Here is a 21,393-nt window from a genome sequence, read left to right on the forward strand (position 1 = left end):
AATGCATACATAATTAACAAAAAAAAAAAAAAAAGGGGGAACCACCCGACACTACATAATGGAAAACAGCTCATTTTACATCTGAGTGGATGCCTTTAACATGTGGTGTGGTCCACGATTTCATTTGTTTTTACATTGTGTCACTTTCTGAATCACTGGTACATTCGGACCATTTCTTTATTGGTTTGTCTTCTTTGACAGCTGGTTTGTCCTCTTTGACAGCTGCTTCTTCTGTCTGAATGGGTTGGCAATGTCCACATTTGTGAGTGGAAATCATTGTTCTTAGTCTTTGACATAGCATTTGTTGGGTTTCTCGGGTCATGTCAACTCTTGCTTCATAGATTGGAGCTTCAAATTGAGCTAACATGGCTTGTTCTTTCTTTTGGATTGTCTCCTTGTGTCCAGTGGTTAATAAAATTTTCCTGGTTGCAAAATTTATTTTAACCTTTAAGTTTCCATCAATATTTCCTGTCTTTGAGATCATGTCAATCAATGTCTTTATTCTTATCTCAGGAAGTGTTGAGATATCCATTACTGGTTTCTCTTCATTTGATCCTTCGAATAAGAACTTGTCTTTTTGTTTTCGACTGAATATATACCATTGGTTGATAGAATTTGTTATCATCTCAATCTGGAAGGGTTGAGTGAATACTCAATGTTAATACTGGATCGTCCTTAAAGACTGCTTTCTTGAACTGGATGATACTATTTCTTAACTGATATGGAAATAGTTCTATTTTTTGATTGTTGGGACTGACTTCCAATCCACTTAATAATCCATTTGAAAAGAATCTTGCGACTTCATGCGCTGGAGCACCTTGCAGTGTTTTTGATCTTGATATGCTCTGTGTGTCACAAGTTTGTAGCCAAGATTCTGCAGATGGTTTGGCTATTCTCAAATAGTTTAGTGTTTCAAAGAATTCAGTCTTGAGTTTTTCTGGAAAATTTGTTTTTTCAAAAATTGGTTTTTGTGGTCGCAGATTGACCATCTTTCTTTCTCTTGCTTCAAGGGCGCTTTTAAACTTCCTTTTTTTTTTTTTTTTTCATTTTTCTCGGTGTTGGCTGTGACCACCGGTTCTTTCTTCTTTTCTTTTTCTTGGTTATCAGTGTTGGCTGTGACCACTGACTGTTTTTCATTCATCTCCATTATTTTGTTAAATGGAGTTGCTAACTTGATTGGAGTTTTTGGTGAGGATGATGATGATGATGCTGTCATCTTTTCTTTAATCCTCTGAATTTTTCCTTTTATATTCTTTTTTCTTTGTTGAAGAATCTGAATTTCTTCATCTATGTCAATCAATTGTTCTTCTAATTGATTTAATTGCTCCATCCTGCACAATAAAACATATATATATATATATAAATGGTTAAAAATTTAACTCTTTTTCGTGAGTAACTCGGATAGTTTTTTTTTATGCGTATCATTGCATTTATGAAATTTTTTTGCAAGAATTGAATCAATCTTAAATTGATTATTTTACTCAAAGAGTAATTTATGTTTCTGAATACAAATCTCATTTCATTAATTTATATTCCCCATACTTTCTGAGGCATGTTCGGATGACTGAAAGTCATAAAATAATTCATGTATCTGAATATAAATCTCATTTCATCAATTTATATTCCCCATGCTTTCTAAGGCATATTCGGATGACTCGTGGTCATTTTCTGGATCACTTAGGATCTCTTTTGTTATTCCGTTACTACGGATAGTATAATTTGGATGAAGTTCTCTGGTTAATGCGTCGGGTAATGAATTATCCGTTCTTTTGATATGTTGGATCTCGAACTGATAATGGTTCAATTCCAATTGCCATCTAATTAGCCTTGCTGCATTTCTCCCTGCATTTCTTGATATTTTTCTTGTCTTGAAATATGTTAAATTTATATTATCTGTTCTTACTAAAAATGGTTTAGGAATAAGATAAATTTCATAAGTCCTAATTGTGAATATTAAAGCTAATAATTCTTTTTCATTTGAATGATAATTTAATTGTGCACCTTGAAAAGTTCCTGATGTATAATTACATAATTCTTCATAATTTCTAGTAGCTGTTTTAGTAAGTTCTTCTAAATTTCTTTCTCCAGTATAAGCTTTTAAACATGCTCCCCAGTATTCATCTGAAGCGTATGTTTCAATTATTATTATATCTTTATTGGAAGGAAAATATAACTCAGGAAGATTACTAATTATTTTCTTTTTAATAGTGTCTATATAATTAGTATCTTCTTTAGACCATTTTCACTTGTAGTCTTATTTAAGTTTTACCTGAAGAGGTTTTCTGATTTCTGCAAGTTTCTTAATGTAATTTCCAGAATAAGTTAATAATCCTAAAAATCTTCTTAATTGATCTTTATCCTTGATTTCACTAGGAAAATCGTGAATTTTCTTAAGTATATTCTGTTGTAAACAATGTTTTCCATCTTCTATTTGTAATCCTAAATAATTTATTTTTGTTTTAAACAATTGTGCTTTCTTTTCAGAAAGTATAATTTCATCTTTATGACAAATATCTAATATTGTCATGAGGTTTTTATAATGTTGATCTAGTATTTTTGAATAAATTAATATGTCATCTATATAAACATAACAAAAATCTATATATGATTTAAAAGATTCATCCATATATCTTTGAAAGATACCTGATGCTTGTTTAAGTTCGAAAGGTAATACAGTCCATTGATACTGTCCTTTTGGACAACTGAATGCTGTAAGTAATTGTGTTTGTGGTTCTAGTTGAATTTGCCAGAATCCTGATTTACAATCTAAACTGGAAAAATATTTCATTTCTCCTATATAAGATAGTAAATCATTCTTATTTGGGATATAATATCCATCCATAATTGTTGCTTTATTCATTTTTCGATAATCAATTACCATTCTTTTCTTATTAGTATCTTTCTTACTGACATAAAAGGCTGGTGAAGAGTGTGGACTCTTACTAGGGATGATTATCTTAAGTTTTAATAATTTTTGAACTTCTTTTTCAAATATTTTTACATCATCCATGTTACATCTTCTTGGTGCTTCACGAATTGTGATATTAGGGTCTTTGAGTTTTATTGAAGCAATGAATTGTTTTCGTTTCTTAATTTTGTCATGAGGATTTTCAGAACAAATATCATGAAATTTTCTCATGATTTCTTTTTCAGGATTAATCGTTAAAATATTTGTTATTTTTAGTTCTATTGGATTTGTATTTCGTTTATGAAAATTCTTTTTAAATCCTTCATTTCCTACGCGAAATGTTGTTCGTATTTTGGGAATGTAAATCATTGATGATCCTTTGTTTAAAGTTATGTGATATTCAAATTGTGTAAGGGGAAGATATTATCTTAAAAAGTTATTTCCTATTATAATGTCCATTCTTGATTCTATTTGATATATAATGAGTATTACAAATTTTGTTTCTTCTATTTCTATTTTTAATATTTTTGCTACTGTATTAAGCATGATTATTGATCCATCTCCTATTCGAACTTTTAATCCTTTGTCGTATTTCTTCAAATAATGAGTTAGAAGTATGTGTTTACTTGCTAGACACATACTTGCTCCTGTATCAACATAAACATGTATATGATATGGTTTATGTTCTTTGATTTTAATTTTAATTTTTATATAAATACTATTTGAATTTGTTTTGTTTTTAGTATCTGATGTCCCGGTAAGCCAGGGGGCCCGGGACACGAATGACCCGGACTGGTAGGGCTGTATTAAGGTAGCCCAGTAGCCTCAGGAGCCTGGAAAACCAGGTCTGCAGGACTTATATAAGGCCCGTGTTTTAGGGGCATGATCCCCACGATTATCACCAACCCTAGCTTTTCGGGTTCATCGTACGTGATAGGCGAACATGGGCAACTACCACACCCACGATCCAGATCGTGGCCACTACCCTGGAATTGCGGAGTGACACTCTCACTCCAAGGCCTTTAAATATCTGGTCACAGATATTGGTAGAGGTATGTTCACCTAAATTTCAAAAGCACTATATTCATTTTTCTCTAAAAAGCCCACTCTATTTCTAAGTCTAACTTAAGCATCGGAGTGGTCCCGCCGAAACTTCCTCCGGCGTCCCACTAACGTGCTTTTTATCCCCTTCTTTGGTGTGCAGTTCATCTCGATTAAGGAAGGGCAGTTCATATATCACTTTCATTAGCCCGATCATCACGTCAGGCCCACAACACTACCCTGATAGCCCGGGCCCTGGTTTTACCACCATCATCAGTATCCATTCTCTCACCTTTTTTTTAGTGATTTATTAGGATTTTTAATAGATAAGGGTAGAATTGATATTTTTAAACAAAATTTTCTCTCTCCAGGCAGTAGAAAATAAGTTTTAATGGGTTATGTATTAAAATGTAAGATGAAAATAGGTTTGGGTATGAATTTATAATTTACCCTATTAATTTCGACTGAATTAAAATTTATGTTTTGCTTTCTTTAATTAGGTAATTTTATGAGTAGAAAAAAAAGGGAAAATGTTTTTTTTTTATCCAATAACTTATCCATTTTTTGGTTTTGGTATATTAACTTTTTAAAGTTTGGTTTTGCTACACTAACTTTTAATTTTTAGTGATTTTGGTCCAAGTGCTGACGTGACATCTAGACACGTCATCATTTTTCGGTGCCACATCAGAAGTTGGACCAAAATACCCGTAAACTAAAAATTAGTGTATCAAAACCAAAATTTGAAAAGTCAATGGACCAAAACAAAAAAATGGACAAATTAATTGACAAAAAAAATATTTTCCCCAAAAAAAGTAGAATAGTTTTGTATGCAGAGTTTGAAAAATATATGTATATTTGGTAATATCTATATATGCTTAATCAAGAGAGAGAAAATAAAGACACATATATCTATCCGACGAAAAATTCATCCTTATCTGGGCGAGAGACTTTTTCCTATCGTGTATAGGGTTTTTCTCTTCGGTTGTGATCTGAGGAGGAGTATTATATATGGATTCGGAGTAGATTGAACATCGGGTGAGTAACTTAAAGTTATCTTCAGGAGATGATGAAAATCCGCTAATTATTCCGGCAAAATTAGCTAATCTGGGCAAACAATGACTTGAATCATGTCTAGTCGGGAAGATTTTTTCTGGTAAGGCAGTGAATCGAGAAACATTCAAAGTACAAATGCCCCGTATTTTACAGGTCAAAAAGTCGGTGCACATTGAAGTCATCGGGGAGAATCTTGGTCCATGGAATTTCTTCAAAGATCTGGTTGTGTTTAAAGCACCTGAAGGCTTTCAAAATCCGGCGCATATGAGTTTCGATGAATTGTCGGTTTGGGTGCAATGTCACAATGTGCCGTTAGCTTTCATGAATACAAATATTATTTGCAGTATTGGGGAGAGAATTGGTAGGGTTATTGAAGTTGATACTGGGGAGGATGGAGGATGTGTTGGGAAATTTGTAAGGATTAGGGTCATTCTGGACCTTACTCAGCCTTTAAAGCAAGCAATTTGGGTTCAACCAGAATTATCATCTGATGAGATTTGTATCATCCTTCTTTATTAACGGTTACCTAATTTCTGTTTTTCTTGTGGGCGTATTGGACATGTTATCCGAGACTGCGCTGTTTCAGGCAAAGACGAGCCTAAAGTTCATTTTGGGATTTGGTTCGTGCTCAACCGCTTTCAGGCGATCGCAAAACATCATCTCCCAAAGCTTCTAAATTGAGTTATAGCGGCTCACCGACGGAATCTTCTCAACAAATTGCCAGGATATTAGGCAATCTGGAAAATGTGATTGACAATTTAGAAACAGGGGAGGGAGCTGAGTCTTCCAGATCGAAGAGTATGATGAAGAAGACTATTGGTTTGGAGGTGGACCAAGGGTGTGATAATTGTTGTGGTGCAGATATGGACATTACTATTCACGAGGAAAAACCAAATGATGTTGGGACAATTGATAGTGGCGCAGAAGGAAAGATGGTTATGTCAAACAGAAATTTGCTAAGGAAAAAAATGGAGAGATGAATTAATATTACATTATCAGAGGAATCAGAAGCTCAATTGATCTCAGAATCTGTTAAATGTCCTTTCATAGCTTTGGGTGACCAAGAGTTTACGTCTAAAAAAGCGAGAGTTGAAGAGAAATCAAACAGCGATTTGATTATTTGTGCGGCGGAGGCTGCGGTGCAGCCCCGCCAAGCCCAATGAGTTGTTTGGCTTGGAATGCATGGGGGCTTCGGAACCAACGTGCAATACGTGATTTACGTCGGCTTATTGCTGTAAGTAACCCATCTCTATTATTTATTAGTGAAACTAAATTACTTGCTTCTCATTGTCAAAATTGGACTAGTCGTTTTCAATTTGATGGTTCATTTCCGGTGAACTGTGATAAGCGTAGTGGGGGGTTGTTACTTCTTTGGCGAGAACCTCTGGAGGTACATATTCGATCCTACTCGGTTGGGCATATTGATTGTATAATTAAAAATGGTTCTAGTTGGTGGAGATTTACTGGATTTTACGGAAATCCAATGGTGTCGTTGCGTCATAATTCTTGGCAGCTTTTACGACGTCTCTTTAACATCCACGAACTAAATCAACTCATGTGGCTCGTTGGAGGGGATTTTAATGAGATATTATTTGAATCTGAAAAAATAGGAGGAGCTGTTCGTCCATTATCTCAAATCCATGCTTTCTCAGACACAGTTGATGATTGTGGTCTACATGACTTATCTTACAAAAGGAATAAGTACACTTGGAGCAATAGAAGGCAGGGCGACGATCTTATCTTTGCACGTCTTGATAGATTTCTGTGTAATAGCAGCTGGAGAGATCTTTTTCCTAATGCGGAGGTTGAGATATGGCCTTCTATGGAACTGATCATAGACCAATATCACTGATCTTCAATCCAGCATCAATGATCAATATGTCAAGGTTCCCAAAGAGATTCACCTTTGAACACAAATGGCTATTAGAGGATGATTTTGCAGAATGGTTTAAAAGGCGGTGGGAGGATCATCGTGATTGCTCCAATATTCCTACAAAACTCGACAAATGCAGAAGTGATCTTAAAATTTGGGCTGGTGATCGTTTCAATGGGTTGAGCAAGAAGATTTCTCAACTTCGGCAGGAGCTTAACAATTTAATGAATTATCATGTAGCCAAAAATAATCATTCTCGAATTTTGGAGCTGGAGAAAGTCATTGCAAAATTATCTGATCAGGAAGAAATTCATTGGAAGCAAAGATCTCGGGTTAATTGGCTGAACCTTGGAGATCGAAACACCAAATATTTTCATGTTTCAGCTTCTCTTCGGCGTCAGAATAACTTTATAAAAGGACTTATGAATTCTAATGGGGTGTGGTGTACGGATGATATAAGTTTGGAGAATATTACCATGAACTATTTTGCTACATTATTCTCTTCTTCTAAGCCATCCCAGCGTGACTTTGAAAATGTTATGGAGTTTGTGGACCCAGTGGTGGTGGATAGAATGAACGAGACTTTATGTGCACCATTCACAATTGAGGAAATTCATATGGCGGTATTTGCGATGCATCCTTCCAAATCTCCTGGGCCGGATGGGTTCACAGCACTCTTTTATCAAAAACTTTGGCCGGATATTGGAGGTGATATTACTTCAGCAGTACTTTCCATGCTTAATGAACAGGGTGACTTGACAGATTGGAATTCTACTTTGATCACCTTAATTCCAAAAATTTGTGACCCTTCTTCGTTGAAAGATTTTCGTCCTATCAGTCTCTGCAATTCGTGTTACAAAATTGTGGCAAAAACAATTGCTAATCGGTTTAAACCATGTCTACACCAAGTTATTGATTCTTTCCAGAGCGCATTCATTCCTGGGCGGCTAATTTTGGACAATGTTATTGTAGGATTTGAATGTATGCACTGGATAAGAAATAACAAGAAATCAAATTCTGGATTTGCAGCGCTCAAATTGGATATGAGTAAAGCTTTTGATCAAGTGGAGTGGAGTTTCTTGGAAGCTTTAATGCTTAAGCTGGGTTTTGCGGAATCTTGGGTAAATCTGATTATGCGTTGTATTTCCTCGGTGTCTTATTCCTTTCGAGTCAATCGCTCCATTGTTGGGGTTCTTCGGCCACAGAGGGGTCTTCGCCAAGGGGATCTTCTTTCCCCTTATCTTTTTGCTCTTTGTGCTCAAGGATTGTCTTCTTTATTTGTTAAAGCAGTGGAGAGAAGATTATTTAAGGGGGTGAAAATATCGAATACAAGCCCTACTATCTCTCACCTCTTTTTTGCGGATGATAGTTTGGTTTTCTTTAAAGCGACAAGGAAGGATTGCATGCAAATGCGTAAATGTTTACTTCTTTATGAAAAGGCATCGGGGCAAATGGTGAACTATGAGAAATCGGCTCTTACTTTTAGCCCTAACACTACAATCCAGAATATAGCAGATGTCAAGAATATTCTTACAATTGAAGTAGTGAAGGGCCATGAGCTTTACTTGGGACTGCCGACTCTATCTTTACGCAACAAGCGATTACAGTTTTCATATCTGAATGAACGGGTCACCAAAAAAATGAAAAGGTGGAATTCGAAGCTGTTCTCGATGGGAGGAAAAAAAGTCCTAATAAAATCGGTATTGCAATCTATTCCTACTTATGCTATGTCTTGTTTTAAATTACCGATTTCTTTGTGTAGGAGAGTTGAGCAAGATTGTGCAAATTTCTGGTGGAATGATAAAGAGGGTAAAAAAGGAATGCATTGGACGAGATGGACAGAGCTTTGCAAACCGAAATGGGCTGGGGGAATGGGATTCCGAGATTTGGTTGCATTCAATAAAGCTTTATTGGCAAAACAAATATGGCGCATTATTCAGTTTCCCATTTCCTTGATGGCTAGGGTGCTCAAAGCTCGATATTTTAAACATTCGGATGTATAGGAGGCTGCTATTGGATCGAATCCTTCCTATGTTTGGCGATCGTTAATTTGGAGTCGTGATCTCCTTCAAAAGGATTATGCTGGAGAGTTGGAAATGGTCAATCAATATCTGTATATTCAGATCCTTGGCTTACAGGTATTCCATCTCTCAAATGTAGTGTAACTGCTATGTCGGATTCTTTCTTGAAAGTGGCAAATTTGATTACTTATGAGGGTGTTTGGAATGAAGTGTTGGTGAATCAGTTATTCTCCATTCATGAAGCAAATGCTATTCTTGACTTGCCATTGAATCAATCGGGAGGAGATGATATAAGATTTTGGAGGGGTAATTCGAATGGTTTGTACTCTGTCAAGTCAGGGTATTTTTTGGAGATGAATAGTTGGGCTTCTCCACCTTTTCAATCATCATATCCACTTCAAAAATGGTGGAAGCTATTGTGGGGACTACGTATACCCCCCAAAGTTCGAATCTTTTTATGGCGAGCTTCAAGTGATTTTATTCCAACAGCCATAAATCTGTTAATGAAACATGTGCCTACTAATGGATTTTGCTCTTTGTGCAGAATGCATCAAGCCACGACTAGCCATTGTTTACTGTTTTGCCCTAAGGTTAGATGTATTTGGAAAGACTCTATCTTTTGGGGTGTTTTGAAACAGCTGCAGAATGAATCTTTTGTAATTTGTGGCTTATTTTTAATGGATAAGATGGCCAAGGAGGAACTGGAGGTTTTTGCTATGATGGCTTGGGCAGTGTGGGTGGAGATATGTATTCGAAACCATGATTCAACTAAACAGAATTCACTTATTCAGATAGATTGGGCGGTTACTTTGTTGAGTGCTTTTAAAATTTCTAATGAGCGGAGTAAATGCCCTTCTACATCTACTGTGTTACAATCTGATAGGATATATATGGAAACCACCTATGACGGGGCAGGTGAGATTAGATGTGGATGCGGCTTTTGATGCCGCGAAAAATAAGTATAGCGTTGGGGTAGTGGTTCGTAATTGCCATGCATGGGTTGATTCTTGGGTCTAAGACCAGTATTATAAGAAACCCAGGGTCGATATATTGCGCAGAATTGGCCGCTCTCAGGTTTGGTATGACTTTTTGTTTGCGACAGGACTTTTCAAGAATTTGTATCTATTCGGATTCACTTCAAGCGGTTCAAGCGGTGTCCCATAATATTGAGAATCTCGGATTGGCTAGCAACTTACTAATGGAGGTTCGTGGTCTTCTAAGCTCTTCCATATTTTTATTCTTAGCTCATATGAGACGCACGGCGAATGGTGTTGCTCATAATTTGGCTCGTGAAGCCTTACGATCTTTGTCTAGCTTTGAATGTTTAATAGTGATGTACCAAACTGGTTAGTTGTAATAGCTTCCCAAGACTGGAGAATATAATTCTAATGTATGCTTCTTTTCAAAAAAAAAAAAAAAAAGAGAGAAAATAATTTTGTGTGCCGAGTATGAAAAATATATGTATCAACCTGGTGATCACATGTGTAATACACTAACTTACTTAATTACTTTGCAAGTTTTCCAAAGACATGTGTAACTACATCAGATTCTGAGTGTAGCATATATAGGAGTTCCTGTATAAACCTTATAATCAGATTGAACTCGAGACGAATATATTAACTAAAATGGGATGCCCTTGAAGTAACTGAAACTCGATTCGTGTAATTACATGCTAATTAGGTAGTGTTTGAGATGTTTTTTAGAAAGTATTTTTCAGCTTTTCATTAATAAAATTTTACAAAATTTAAAAATTTTGTGAAAAAAGCTGTGAAGTGCTTTTTATAAGTTTTCTCAAACACTACCTTAATCTTATAGGGCAAAACTATGAATAACAAGTGACGTTAAACATCTATGTTTAGAAAACGGATAAATGGAGCTGCAGAGCCATGAGGTCTACTTGATCAAATATTGATATTGTGCACAACTTGCATGGTGCTGTGCGCATCACCAAATTCAATACCGATATTATGATATGACAAAATATCATTTTTAAAAGTAGGGATGAGTTTTCGGTATATAGTACCAAAAATACCGGTATGAAAAAAATTCATATCAGTACTGATACCGAAATTCCAAAATTTGGTATGAAAAAAATCCATACCGATACCGTACAGATATTGAAAAAAACTCAGTATACCGAAAAATATCTGTATATTGAAAAAAATTCGGTACGATATCCTGATAATTCGGTATTTTAGTACGATATCTCAGCCCGATCTAAAAGCGCACACATTTATTTATTACGTTTGAAGAATATGTTTGGTACTATTTTTTTTTTGTTTTTGTTTTTCCCTCGAGTTGAGGAGGAGATTGTTATAATTGAGTATATTTCACTTTAGTATCAGATGAGCTACACGTCATCGAATAGATGACGATACATTCTTAATAAATAAATATAGATAGATTTACGATATTCCGTAATAACCCCGAGAAACGTAACATACATATCAAAATTGAGAAGAAAAAATATGAAAACAAAAACCACCACACAACTAGCTAGGTTTCTATTGCACACGATTGATGAAACTGAAGATATTTTACATGCACGCAGTATTAATACTAAGAAAGACCAACAATAAAAAAGGTCATACAAGAAACCCCAGAAATTAAAAAAAAAACACAATAGACTTTCATACACAACACAGTACTTCATGAAAATTATAACTGTCGATCACACAGACTCCAAAGATCGATAAGGCTTGTCATCTATGTCCATTTCGACGGATCCATCCATGCTAGGTATCTCTAGCGATCCATCCGTGGTGACGTGGCGCCCTTCGTTTTTGCGGAAAATGGCATATAACAGGAGTTGCAGTGCTCCTAATGCACTACCAAATCCATTGGGCACCTGCATATATATATATATAAATGTACAATTGAAGTAATGAGTATAAAAATAATGATATATATATCTTTGATCACATGAGAAATTATAAGTAAATAAATGAATTAAACTTACAAAAAGAAAAGGGTCCCTTCCAATGAGTCCATAAACAAACCAAGAAGAACCACACAGAAAGACAAAGAGTGACAAGAAGAAAGGCATATACTCCACACTCTTGGTCCGCACCACCATCCTCTGCACGTACAAATTAATAATTCCAAACAATTTTCACAAAATTATTACTAAATAGTAAAAAAAAAATTAAATAAATAAAACGAGTGTACCATTACCTATATTATAAACCCTTATCGATTTATAGCGTAAATCTAACTAAATTTTGAAACAGAATCAAAGAACGATGAGCGAAACGTGTATATCGATTAGTAGTCGATCTTACCATGACGGACAAAGGAGAGGCATACATGATAATGGAGAACAATGAGGCAGCAAAGCCACAGAGCAGCTTCCTTGCTCTCTTGTCATGTGAGAAGGCAAGAACCGAGGTCGAGGCGACGACTGAGAACACAGCAAGAACACATGCCAAGATCCCGAAAATCTTGCCCCTCTCCTTCTTGGGAGCAAATATGAGGAAAACCAGCACGTAGATTGTTTCAATTATTGCACCACTTCCATTTATTATGGTCACCAGAAGATTGTCTTTTGATATCATTGGGAGACCGTACCTGCATGCATGCATGCATGTGGTAACACATCTTAGCATGCACACGTTTTTTCAAGGATTAAACGTTTACTGCAGTTTTTATCAGAAATTATAGTTGATGGGGTAGTCGAGCGTCATGCACATTTCGATACTTTTTATGCAGAGACAATTATTGTTTTCGCTATTCTCGCCAATATTATAGACAATCACCATTTTTCGATGTCTCCGATATAGATATTCGATGTTCACACGTCGATAGACCGAAATGATCGTATACAAGTGTCGTGACAAGCTCTTTTCAGTGAGTAATAAAGTATAGAAGGTGACTACCAATTATTTGTCAAAATTTAGTAATAATCAGAAATTAGATATGTAACAAGGTGAATCTCATATATATATATATATATATATAGGAAAATTATATATTTTAAAAAATCAATTATTTTTTTGGGTACCCCCTCGGTCTGTCCGCCCCCTGCATGCAATATTGTCGTGTAATTGATGGCGGAAAAAAGGGGATTGGAACCAAATGGCCATGAATATATATAATATAATCTCCCAAAAATATCTTGTTTTATCACTGCTTAAATTTTTGGGTACGTCATATATATATAAAAGATAAAATAAAGTATTATATATTATTTAGATTCGAAGAAAAGTTACCAGGCTGAAAGCAAGCAGTTGAGCAAGGCCATGACATATGGTATGCCTGAGAATTGTTCAGTTGATCTTTTTGCAATGATTCTCTTGAATGTAATCCTTCAAATATGTTGCATGCAAAAGTTCAAATTTATTAGAAAAATTAGTGTACGTTTATAATTTATTCTTAATTAAATAATAATAATAAAAATCATATATAATATATATGTGATTCTTACGCTGGGGACAGGAACAAAAACAAACCAGTAGCATTTCCTGCAAATTAATAAGTTTCAGTGCAAGATAAAATTTAATCAAATAAATTTAAATCCCAAAAAATTATATAAATATAATTTAAACCAAGAAAATAGCAAAGCATGCACACGCACTAGCTACCCAGATCCATTAATTTTCGATCTGTGCTCATACTTTTACATGCATATTGAAAAATATAATGGGAAAAGAACTTAAAATATACTGATCACATATATTTGTTTTTGAAAAACAAATCATCTGCATGCGTATTTAATTAAGCTCAAAGTTGGAAAAAACTTCAACTTCAAGTCTAGAAAAGAAAGCCTTAAAAAAAAAAAATCAACAAAGTCTTTATAGTTACAAACAAAGAATAATTAAATATAATCTTCAAAACGAAACATGGCTAATAATATGCAAGAACGGTCGCGAAACAGCGAATATGACTGTTCCGGGTCAGGATCAGTTAGACATGTACGACACCTTCGGTGATCGTTCCCGCAAACCATGTTTATGAGTAGATCAACAAAAGAAAAATAATAATGATAATAATGCCATGCACTCTAAAATTTAATTTTAATTATTACATATTATAAGTAACTAATTAGACATACCAAAAATCCCAAATGCCAGATGAAGTGCATGTCCTTTACCCATTTTTCAGCTTGAAATTAAAGCACAAAGAAGAAGTCTTTCAAGAAAATAGAAAGAAGTGTGTTTGGTGGCAGCAAGCGGTGAGGGATGACTTATATTTAAAAAACCCCAAAAACATATTATTTTCTTTTTAAAAAAAATTCACAATATTTTAGTTGTTGCATTAAATGTTAGTACTAGGTTCCATCCACATCCTTAAAAATTTTTCTGGTGTAATGTAATCAATGAGGAAGCTCTACATTCTCAAAATATATATGTGTGTAGTTTGCTGATCAAACAAGTTTTTTTTTTTCCTTGTCAACCTGCAGTTTGGTTGCATTTATATCTTTTCACTTTAAAATAATTGTCATAATGCGTAACTAACTATATTAGCGTGCTACGAGCTGGGAATTTTTGGGTCTGAATTACCGAACCCGAAAAATTAGTTGCTTTTTTTTTTAAAAAAAAAAAAAAGTTCGTTTGCATAATTGTTTGAACAAAGTTTATTTGAAGCCTAAATATGCAATGCATGTGTATGTATTGATTAGTTTGCATGATATACGGAATGTTTCCTAGCTCGTCGTATACAACTTTGGGGAAATACGATTTCGAACCCACACCTCCTTCACAAAGGAAAGAGGTTTATGCCACTTCACTCGAGCATTGATGAGCATTAATGTTTTGATGCTTTTGGTGATGTATAAATTAAATTTGTTAAGTTATATTAATAGATATCAACTTTGGCGATTTTAGGAAAATAACCTGTGTACTGTAGATCAGTATATCAAAACATGTTTTGCACTTTTAATTATAGCAACATTTGCCTAAATTTTATTGAAAGAATTTTTGGTTTGACAAAAATAGAATGGAATATCGTGTGTGTATGTGTTTTCTTAGGTGTTGTGACATCTTATGACAACGTGCATCGGAATATTAAAAGCGCGATTAAATTATTTAAAGTAAATAACACAAATATAAATATGCACAAGTATAAGTGCTCGTGCAATGCCTCAACGAAAAATAATCGCTAGAAAACGTAATGAGTTTACAAAATCAATACTAGTGATTTTCTACGAAAAACTAATTTTTTCAATAAGGAAAAAATAAATAACATCCTAAAATCAATAACCAGAATACTGAAAACAAATGATGTGAATCCTGTGTACCACAATTCGGAGATATGAATAAAAACTCTTCAGTCAACATTTAGCACAGTGTTGTCTTCGACTGACTTCAACACCTACGACGACATAGAAATAACAGTGTTGTCTTCGAGTGTCTTCAACATCCACGACATCACATAAACAACAACGATGATTTACATCTTTGAGTTAGTCAAGAAAATAATGCTCTTCTTCAACATACAACGCTATCAATTTTCTTTGTCTCTAATTATGTCACGCGCATCCATCTTCCCTTGATATATATAAAGTCTTGTAAACCTAGGGAAGATTCCTTCTTTAGAGCCCTACAAAATATGAGAACAATTCTTTTAGTAGGAAACAAACACTTTAAAATAAAATTTCAAATATTCTAATTCAGATAATCATTGGTCTACGAAAGGAAAAACACATAAATAATATCTTATAAAAATAGAAAAATAATTATAAGAAATTTTTCTTGCAAGGAAGTTACTTTATTCCTTTCAATCTCATCATTTTTGTGTTTCTGGACAAACATGTACAAAGAGTGCAAATAAATCACCCTGAGTTAAAAATTAATTCTCCCTGAATTTGATCATATCAACATAGAGTTTTGTTAGCCGTGTTGGAAATATGAGATCACAACACCTATCAAATTGTATTAGAGCAATCAAAATAGCAATATAAAATTATACAAGCATATATGAGAGAATTATAAAGAAACTAGAGCAGAAGATAGAATCAAAAGATCTATTAGAACTGAAACAGACTTAGCAAAAATAAGAAGAATAAAAACAAAAATAGGCTAAAAATGATCACTATCAGCATCTTCTTCCTCATTCTCTTCACTATCAGTTGCTTCTTCTTTAGTATCTTCATCATCATTCTCTTTGTTCCAGAGGGTCCAACATCCGAAGTTTGGGCATTTTGATGATCTCACCCTTTTTGTCCAGAAGGGACAACCAAGCCGAGTCTCAGTTTGTAGTCAGCCAATAAGACTTCATAGTACACTAAATCATCATTTTCTTGACTAAAAGTTGCCGAAGGGCCGAGTACCAAGCGCGAGACGTCTGCTTAAGACCATAAATTACTTTGTTCAACTTGCAGACATGGGATGGAACATTATGATCAACAAAACAAGGGCTTGCGCCATATACACGCAATCATCTAGCTGACCCTGTAGAAAAACATTATTGACATCCATCTGACAGAGAGGCCTCCCATAGGAAACGACAAGGGATAAGAGAATGCGAACTGTAGTGGGTTCCGCCACAGGACTGAAAGTATCAGTGTAGTCAAGTACAGGGCGCTGATGAAATCCCTTCGCAACTAGGCGAGCTTTGTAATGGTCAACAGAACCATCAAGTTTAAAAAACCCATTTGCAGCCGACCACGTTTTGAGATAGGACAGAGGGGACAAGATTTCAGGTGCCATTGTAAAGAAGAGCATCAAACTCCTCAGGCATGGTGACACACCAATGGGGATCCTTGAGAGTTGTAGTGTGCGTGGATGGCTCAGATGGTGTGGTGTTAGTGACAGCGGTGAGGCCCAAGCGAGGGTTGTGTTTGAAGATATTATTTCTGGAACGGGTAAGCATAGGATGAGGGGAAGGATGAGAAGTCGAGGGAATGGGTGGGGTGGTTGCTGCCGGTTTGGGAGTGGGTTCAGGAGGCCGAGTTATTGTGGGGTTGGGCTCGGCGACGGGTGTAGGATGTGTAGAGCATGTGGGCGGAATGGTGTATGGCGCAGGAGGACGGGGAGGTGAACAATTTCCAGACGGAGAATCCTCTACATGGATACCACCAAGAAGCACTCCAGGAAAAGAACCAGCACCAACGCCACCACTAGCAAAGGAAAACACATACTCAACAAAAACATGACGTGAGACAAAGATTCTGCCAGAAGAAGTCTCAAGAGTCAAGACAAAGATAGGCACTCTGGGTAAGGGAGTAACCAAGAAAGACACAGGGATAAGAGCGATGGGAGAGCTTATGTGGAGCGTAGGGGCGAAGCCACAGATAACACAAATATCCAAAGATACAGAGGTTGGAGAGATTAGGAGGAGTAGCAAAAAGACATTCAAAGGATCGAGGACTTGTAAGAAAGGTTGCGTTTTGGTAACCGATTAATGAGATAGACTGTAGTGGCAAAGACATACAACCAAAATCGAGTATGAACTGACGCATGGTGAAAGAGGGCGAGGCCTGTTTCAACAAAATGATGGTCACGAATTTTGGAGTAGCCATTATGAAAAGCCAAGAATTCACTACCATTATCAGTGCATAAGGTGAGAATATGACGATTAAACAGTTTTTCGACGAGAGATTTAAAACATATAAAGACAGGAAGAACGTTAAATTTTCTTTTTAAGGAATAAAGCCATATATATTTACTGTAATGATCAATAAATATGACATAGTATTTATAACCATCACATGAGAGAACTGGAGAAGTTCAAACATCATAGAAAACTAAATCAAGGAGAAATTGTGAAGAAAGATAGAAGTCATGAAAGGGTACTTTATGACTATTATTGCACTGGCAATAAGTAAAATTAAATTGATGCAACAGAGAAATAAAAGACAATAATGAATTAGACGTGACTAACTGATGTAATACATGATCAGACGGGTGACTTAGATGACTATGCCAAACATACAATGGCATGCCATTGGACAAGAGTGTCAATTGTGGAGAAGGCGGGGATGCAGACCAGGAGTAAACACATCCCTTAAGTGGACACTGATGGAGAATGTCCCTGGTGTTAGGAACCTTCACCTGAAAGGTAGTGGAAGAGAAAACAACAACGACTTCATTAGATTTTCACATTTGAGAGACATATAAAAGTTACTTATTAATTGAGGGAACACAAAGAGCATCCCCAAACATCAAGAAGCACGGAGCAGAGGGCGGTAAGAAACAACTTGTGTGAGTGATGGGAGGCCAACACCATCACCAACACATCATCAAAGTCAACATAGGGAGCATGCATGGAGAGATTTGCAAGATCAGATGTTACATGGTGAGTGGCACCAGAATCAAGGATCCAGTCAGACAGAGAGGATGGTGTAAGCGTGTAGGCAGCAACATGGGAAATAGGTGGGCCAGTGGAAGCTGGCAGATACTGAAAATCCAAACAACGATGAGCAGAGTGGCCCCGACGACTGCAGAGCTGGCAGCACCGAAGATATGGGCACGAGGAACCTTGACCATGCACCGATTGAATGGGAGTTGGCGATGGTCGAGAGTGCGAGGGGCCAAGTTGGCGGCTGACAGAGGTTGGTTGTGGGATGGCGGACAACAGACAGCGGACGGCAGTAGGAACCACTAGATCGGGCGGAGGAAAGATCAATGGATGGAAGAGGGGACGGGAACATCCCGACGAGCAACAAGATAGACTTCATGGTTGAGGAGTTTTTCATGTAATTCCTCAAACGAGATCGCAATGTCCCGTGCCTGGATGACATTGGCGAGTTCCTTATAGTCATCATCCAGACCATGGAGAACTTTGATGGTAAGTGTTGAATCCTAACTTTTGGTGATAACAAAATAATATATCATTGTTATAGGATTGCCACCAATCCAATGTAAAACAGGTTCATGTCAACCAATCTAAGGATATGTACCGATCTTAGAACATCTACTGATCTTGAAGGATGTCTACCGGCTGTGAGGACCTCGGGTGCTAATCTCAATTCATAACATGCAATCGATGTTTTATCTAAATTGGGGCAACAAAATAAGAATCAACAAATATATTTTTTTAGGGAAGGGCGCGCGGGCGCGCCCCTGTCTCGGGCCATGGCACCATGGTGCCATGCATAGACGCGGGCGCACCGCGTGCGCGCCTTCGAGTTTCCTCCATGCCCAGCTGAAAAATGAAGGTTTTGCCCTGTTTTGATCTTTAAACATCCTCCAACAATTATATCATGATTCCAACATCATAATTGAAAAGACATACAATATAACAAAATCTTGAAGGATACAAAAACAACACAATTTATTATTCATCTCATGCTAGATAATTCAACATCCTTATTGTCATTCAAACCATACATCTAGTCTTGCTAAAGTTCATACAAACTATTATCTAAAGTTTACACATAAAGTTCTTGACAACAACTCAAACCCGAAGTCACCACATCTCACTCGATCTCATTCCTTCACTGTTGTCTCTTACTTGTTCCTGCCCCACCTATTGCCATGCACACATACAAACAAAGCAATAGCCGGATAACTCCGATGAGATTATAATTCCCAATATGAAACAACATAATCATGCATATACTTAAAGGTAATTCAACATATAATCTATTAACAAGTCTTAAAGTAATAGAAACTCTTCTATAACAAGCTTAGAGCAATGCATGATTTAAAAGCTCGATTATCTATTCACTTTCAGTTCTTGGGATCCCGGGGAAGAAGAACCCAACAACTCTCCCACCTACTCTCCCATTCGAGTTGGCGTTGAATTATTATTCCCGGACTTTGGCCCACTATATTGAGCTTCAGCGATAGGAGTAATTCTATCTCCTAGGCTCCTCAATATACGTCCAAATGTTCGTATTCTTTAGGCGAATCTGCCATTCAAAATCTCAAAGGATTGTTGGCTCAATATGAATGAAACTTAATCTAGAAGCATTGGAATAAGAACCAACATATCAATACATGCTAGTTTAGCAATCAATCAACAAAGATCAAGTAGTCAAACAAGAATAAGCAAGAATACACATAAGTATGTGGTTTTTGAAAACTCAAGAATTAGTCTATCTTGAGTGTTTTGTCCCATTTTGGTGATGTTGATTTATACCTTTCTTTTTCTTGGTTTATGGTTTTTGCAATTCTGAACAAGCTACACAACAAAAGCTCAATAAAAAATCTGCTCAACCTTCAATCAAACGTCAAGGCCTAAACTTCACAAACCTTGATCAATTATATCCCGGTTCGAATTTGACTTCCCGAGTTCGATAATCCTTCAATACAATCTGAAAATATAGCATATCAAGATACTTATATCAGCAAAGAACTCACATAGTACTTAACTCAATCAACATGCCAAAAATCTTAACAATTTCTGAACCGACGTCGTAACGGCTAAAACGCGGAAACCATAACTCATTTCTAACATATCTAACTCATAAACATATCATATCAGCAAGATATCATCATATATCAATATATTCAGTAGACATAGGTTTCGAATACTTGCTGAAAAATCATATCAAATGCATACGTTGTCCGTTTTTCGATCCGGTTTTGATATCTCAATACATATAATCTCAAGAACATATAACCATAATCAAATTATGAGTTCTGCATATACATAATTTTGAAACCTACTGAATCTCATCAATACTTACATCAATTGATAGCTCTTCTTGCAAGTATTCCAAAACTAGGCTCGGTTTTGAAATCGAACGGTCGGAACTTGAGATATCGAAGATTTAAAGATGAAATCCAATGCGTATAGCTTCGCAGACCATTAGTTAAGAAAAGATTTTGTGACATGAGTGTCATGTGATGAGAGTTTCATCATGACACAGTGTTGAGTTACATTGAGAAACGCAAAATACGATTTGTACTAGACTTGGTGGTCTGAGTTCCTAGTATTACTTTAGATTCTTGTCTTGTCTTTGCTTCAGGGGAGCATGGGGAGGATAAACCAATCTGGAAATCATGATAAGCAGTTACGTTGAAGTATAGCTTTATGTCAACCGGATTCTCTTGAGGAGAGATTCATGAGTTGCTATATCAGGAAGGTGTTGGGATATGTATTCTGCACCGAGAGCTTATGGAACCATTTGATGGTCAGCTCTGATCAGTGTTCGGCTAATGTCGCTAACCAGTAGGTTATGACGTGAGTTTCGTCTGTATAATGTTTACTTTGGGATAGTGATTATGAGCAGACAAGTTTTGTTTGATTTTGACCAGCGTAATCGTGATTAGAATGGTGCGAGATTAGTTCCAAGTGGATACGCATGAACTATTTTCATAAATGATCAGAGATAGATAGGATTGATTCCAGTTTGGGAATCAGATAATGTTGGTCAGTAGACGCTCCGATGTGTCTCGAGTTGCGAGATGTTATCGTACGAGTTCAACTCGTTAGAAGAATCTTTAGCGATTCTAGTTGAGGTGGGAAGGTGTATCAGGTTGGAGATACTGAAACAGTTCGACCAGTACCAACATACTTGTGGTCTCGTGACAAGAGTCTAGATTGTCGAAAGTTATTTCGACCAATTGTTCTGAATCAGAATTTCCCGAGAATGTGACAATCAGGGGTTG

General features: G+C 36.2%; 1 protein-coding gene across 1 annotated transcript; it reads right to left on the reverse strand.

The window, feature by feature from the left end:
* Positions 1–11,567: 11,567 nt before the first annotated feature.
* Positions 11,568–13,989, reverse strand: LOC140878912 (bidirectional sugar transporter SWEET1-like). Its single transcript, XM_073282536.1, has 6 exons — positions 13,947–13,989; positions 13,320–13,356; positions 13,105–13,200; positions 12,178–12,463; positions 11,856–11,975; positions 11,568–11,744 (listed from the first exon to the last, which is right to left on the reverse strand). Exons 1-6 carry the CDS (start codon positions 13,987–13,989, stop codon positions 11,568–11,570), a joined length of 759 nt encoding a protein of 252 aa, XP_073138637.1.
* Positions 13,990–21,393: the final 7,404 nt, after the last annotated feature.

The sequence above is a fragment of the Henckelia pumila genome, chromosome 2 (assembly GCF_033568475.1).
Source record: "Henckelia pumila isolate YLH828 chromosome 2, ASM3356847v2, whole genome shotgun sequence".
In the NCBI taxonomy this organism is placed as follows: domain Eukaryota; kingdom Viridiplantae; phylum Streptophyta; class Magnoliopsida; order Lamiales; family Gesneriaceae; genus Henckelia; species Henckelia pumila.

Excerpts from the sequence above, each read along its gene's own strand:
- LOC140878912 (XM_073282536.1), bottom strand. The coding sequence starts at position 13,989 with ATGGGTAAAGGACATGCACTTCATCTGGCATTTGGGATTTTTG. Across the intron at positions 13,357-13,946 it reads TCTGGCATTTGGGATTTTTG|GAAATGCTACTGGTTTGTTT; the intron begins GTATGTCTAATT and ends ATTAATTTGCAG. Across the intron at positions 12,464-13,104 it reads AACTGCTTGCTTTCAGCCTG|GTACGGTCTCCCAATGATAT; the intron begins GTAACTTTTCTT and ends GCATGCATGCAG.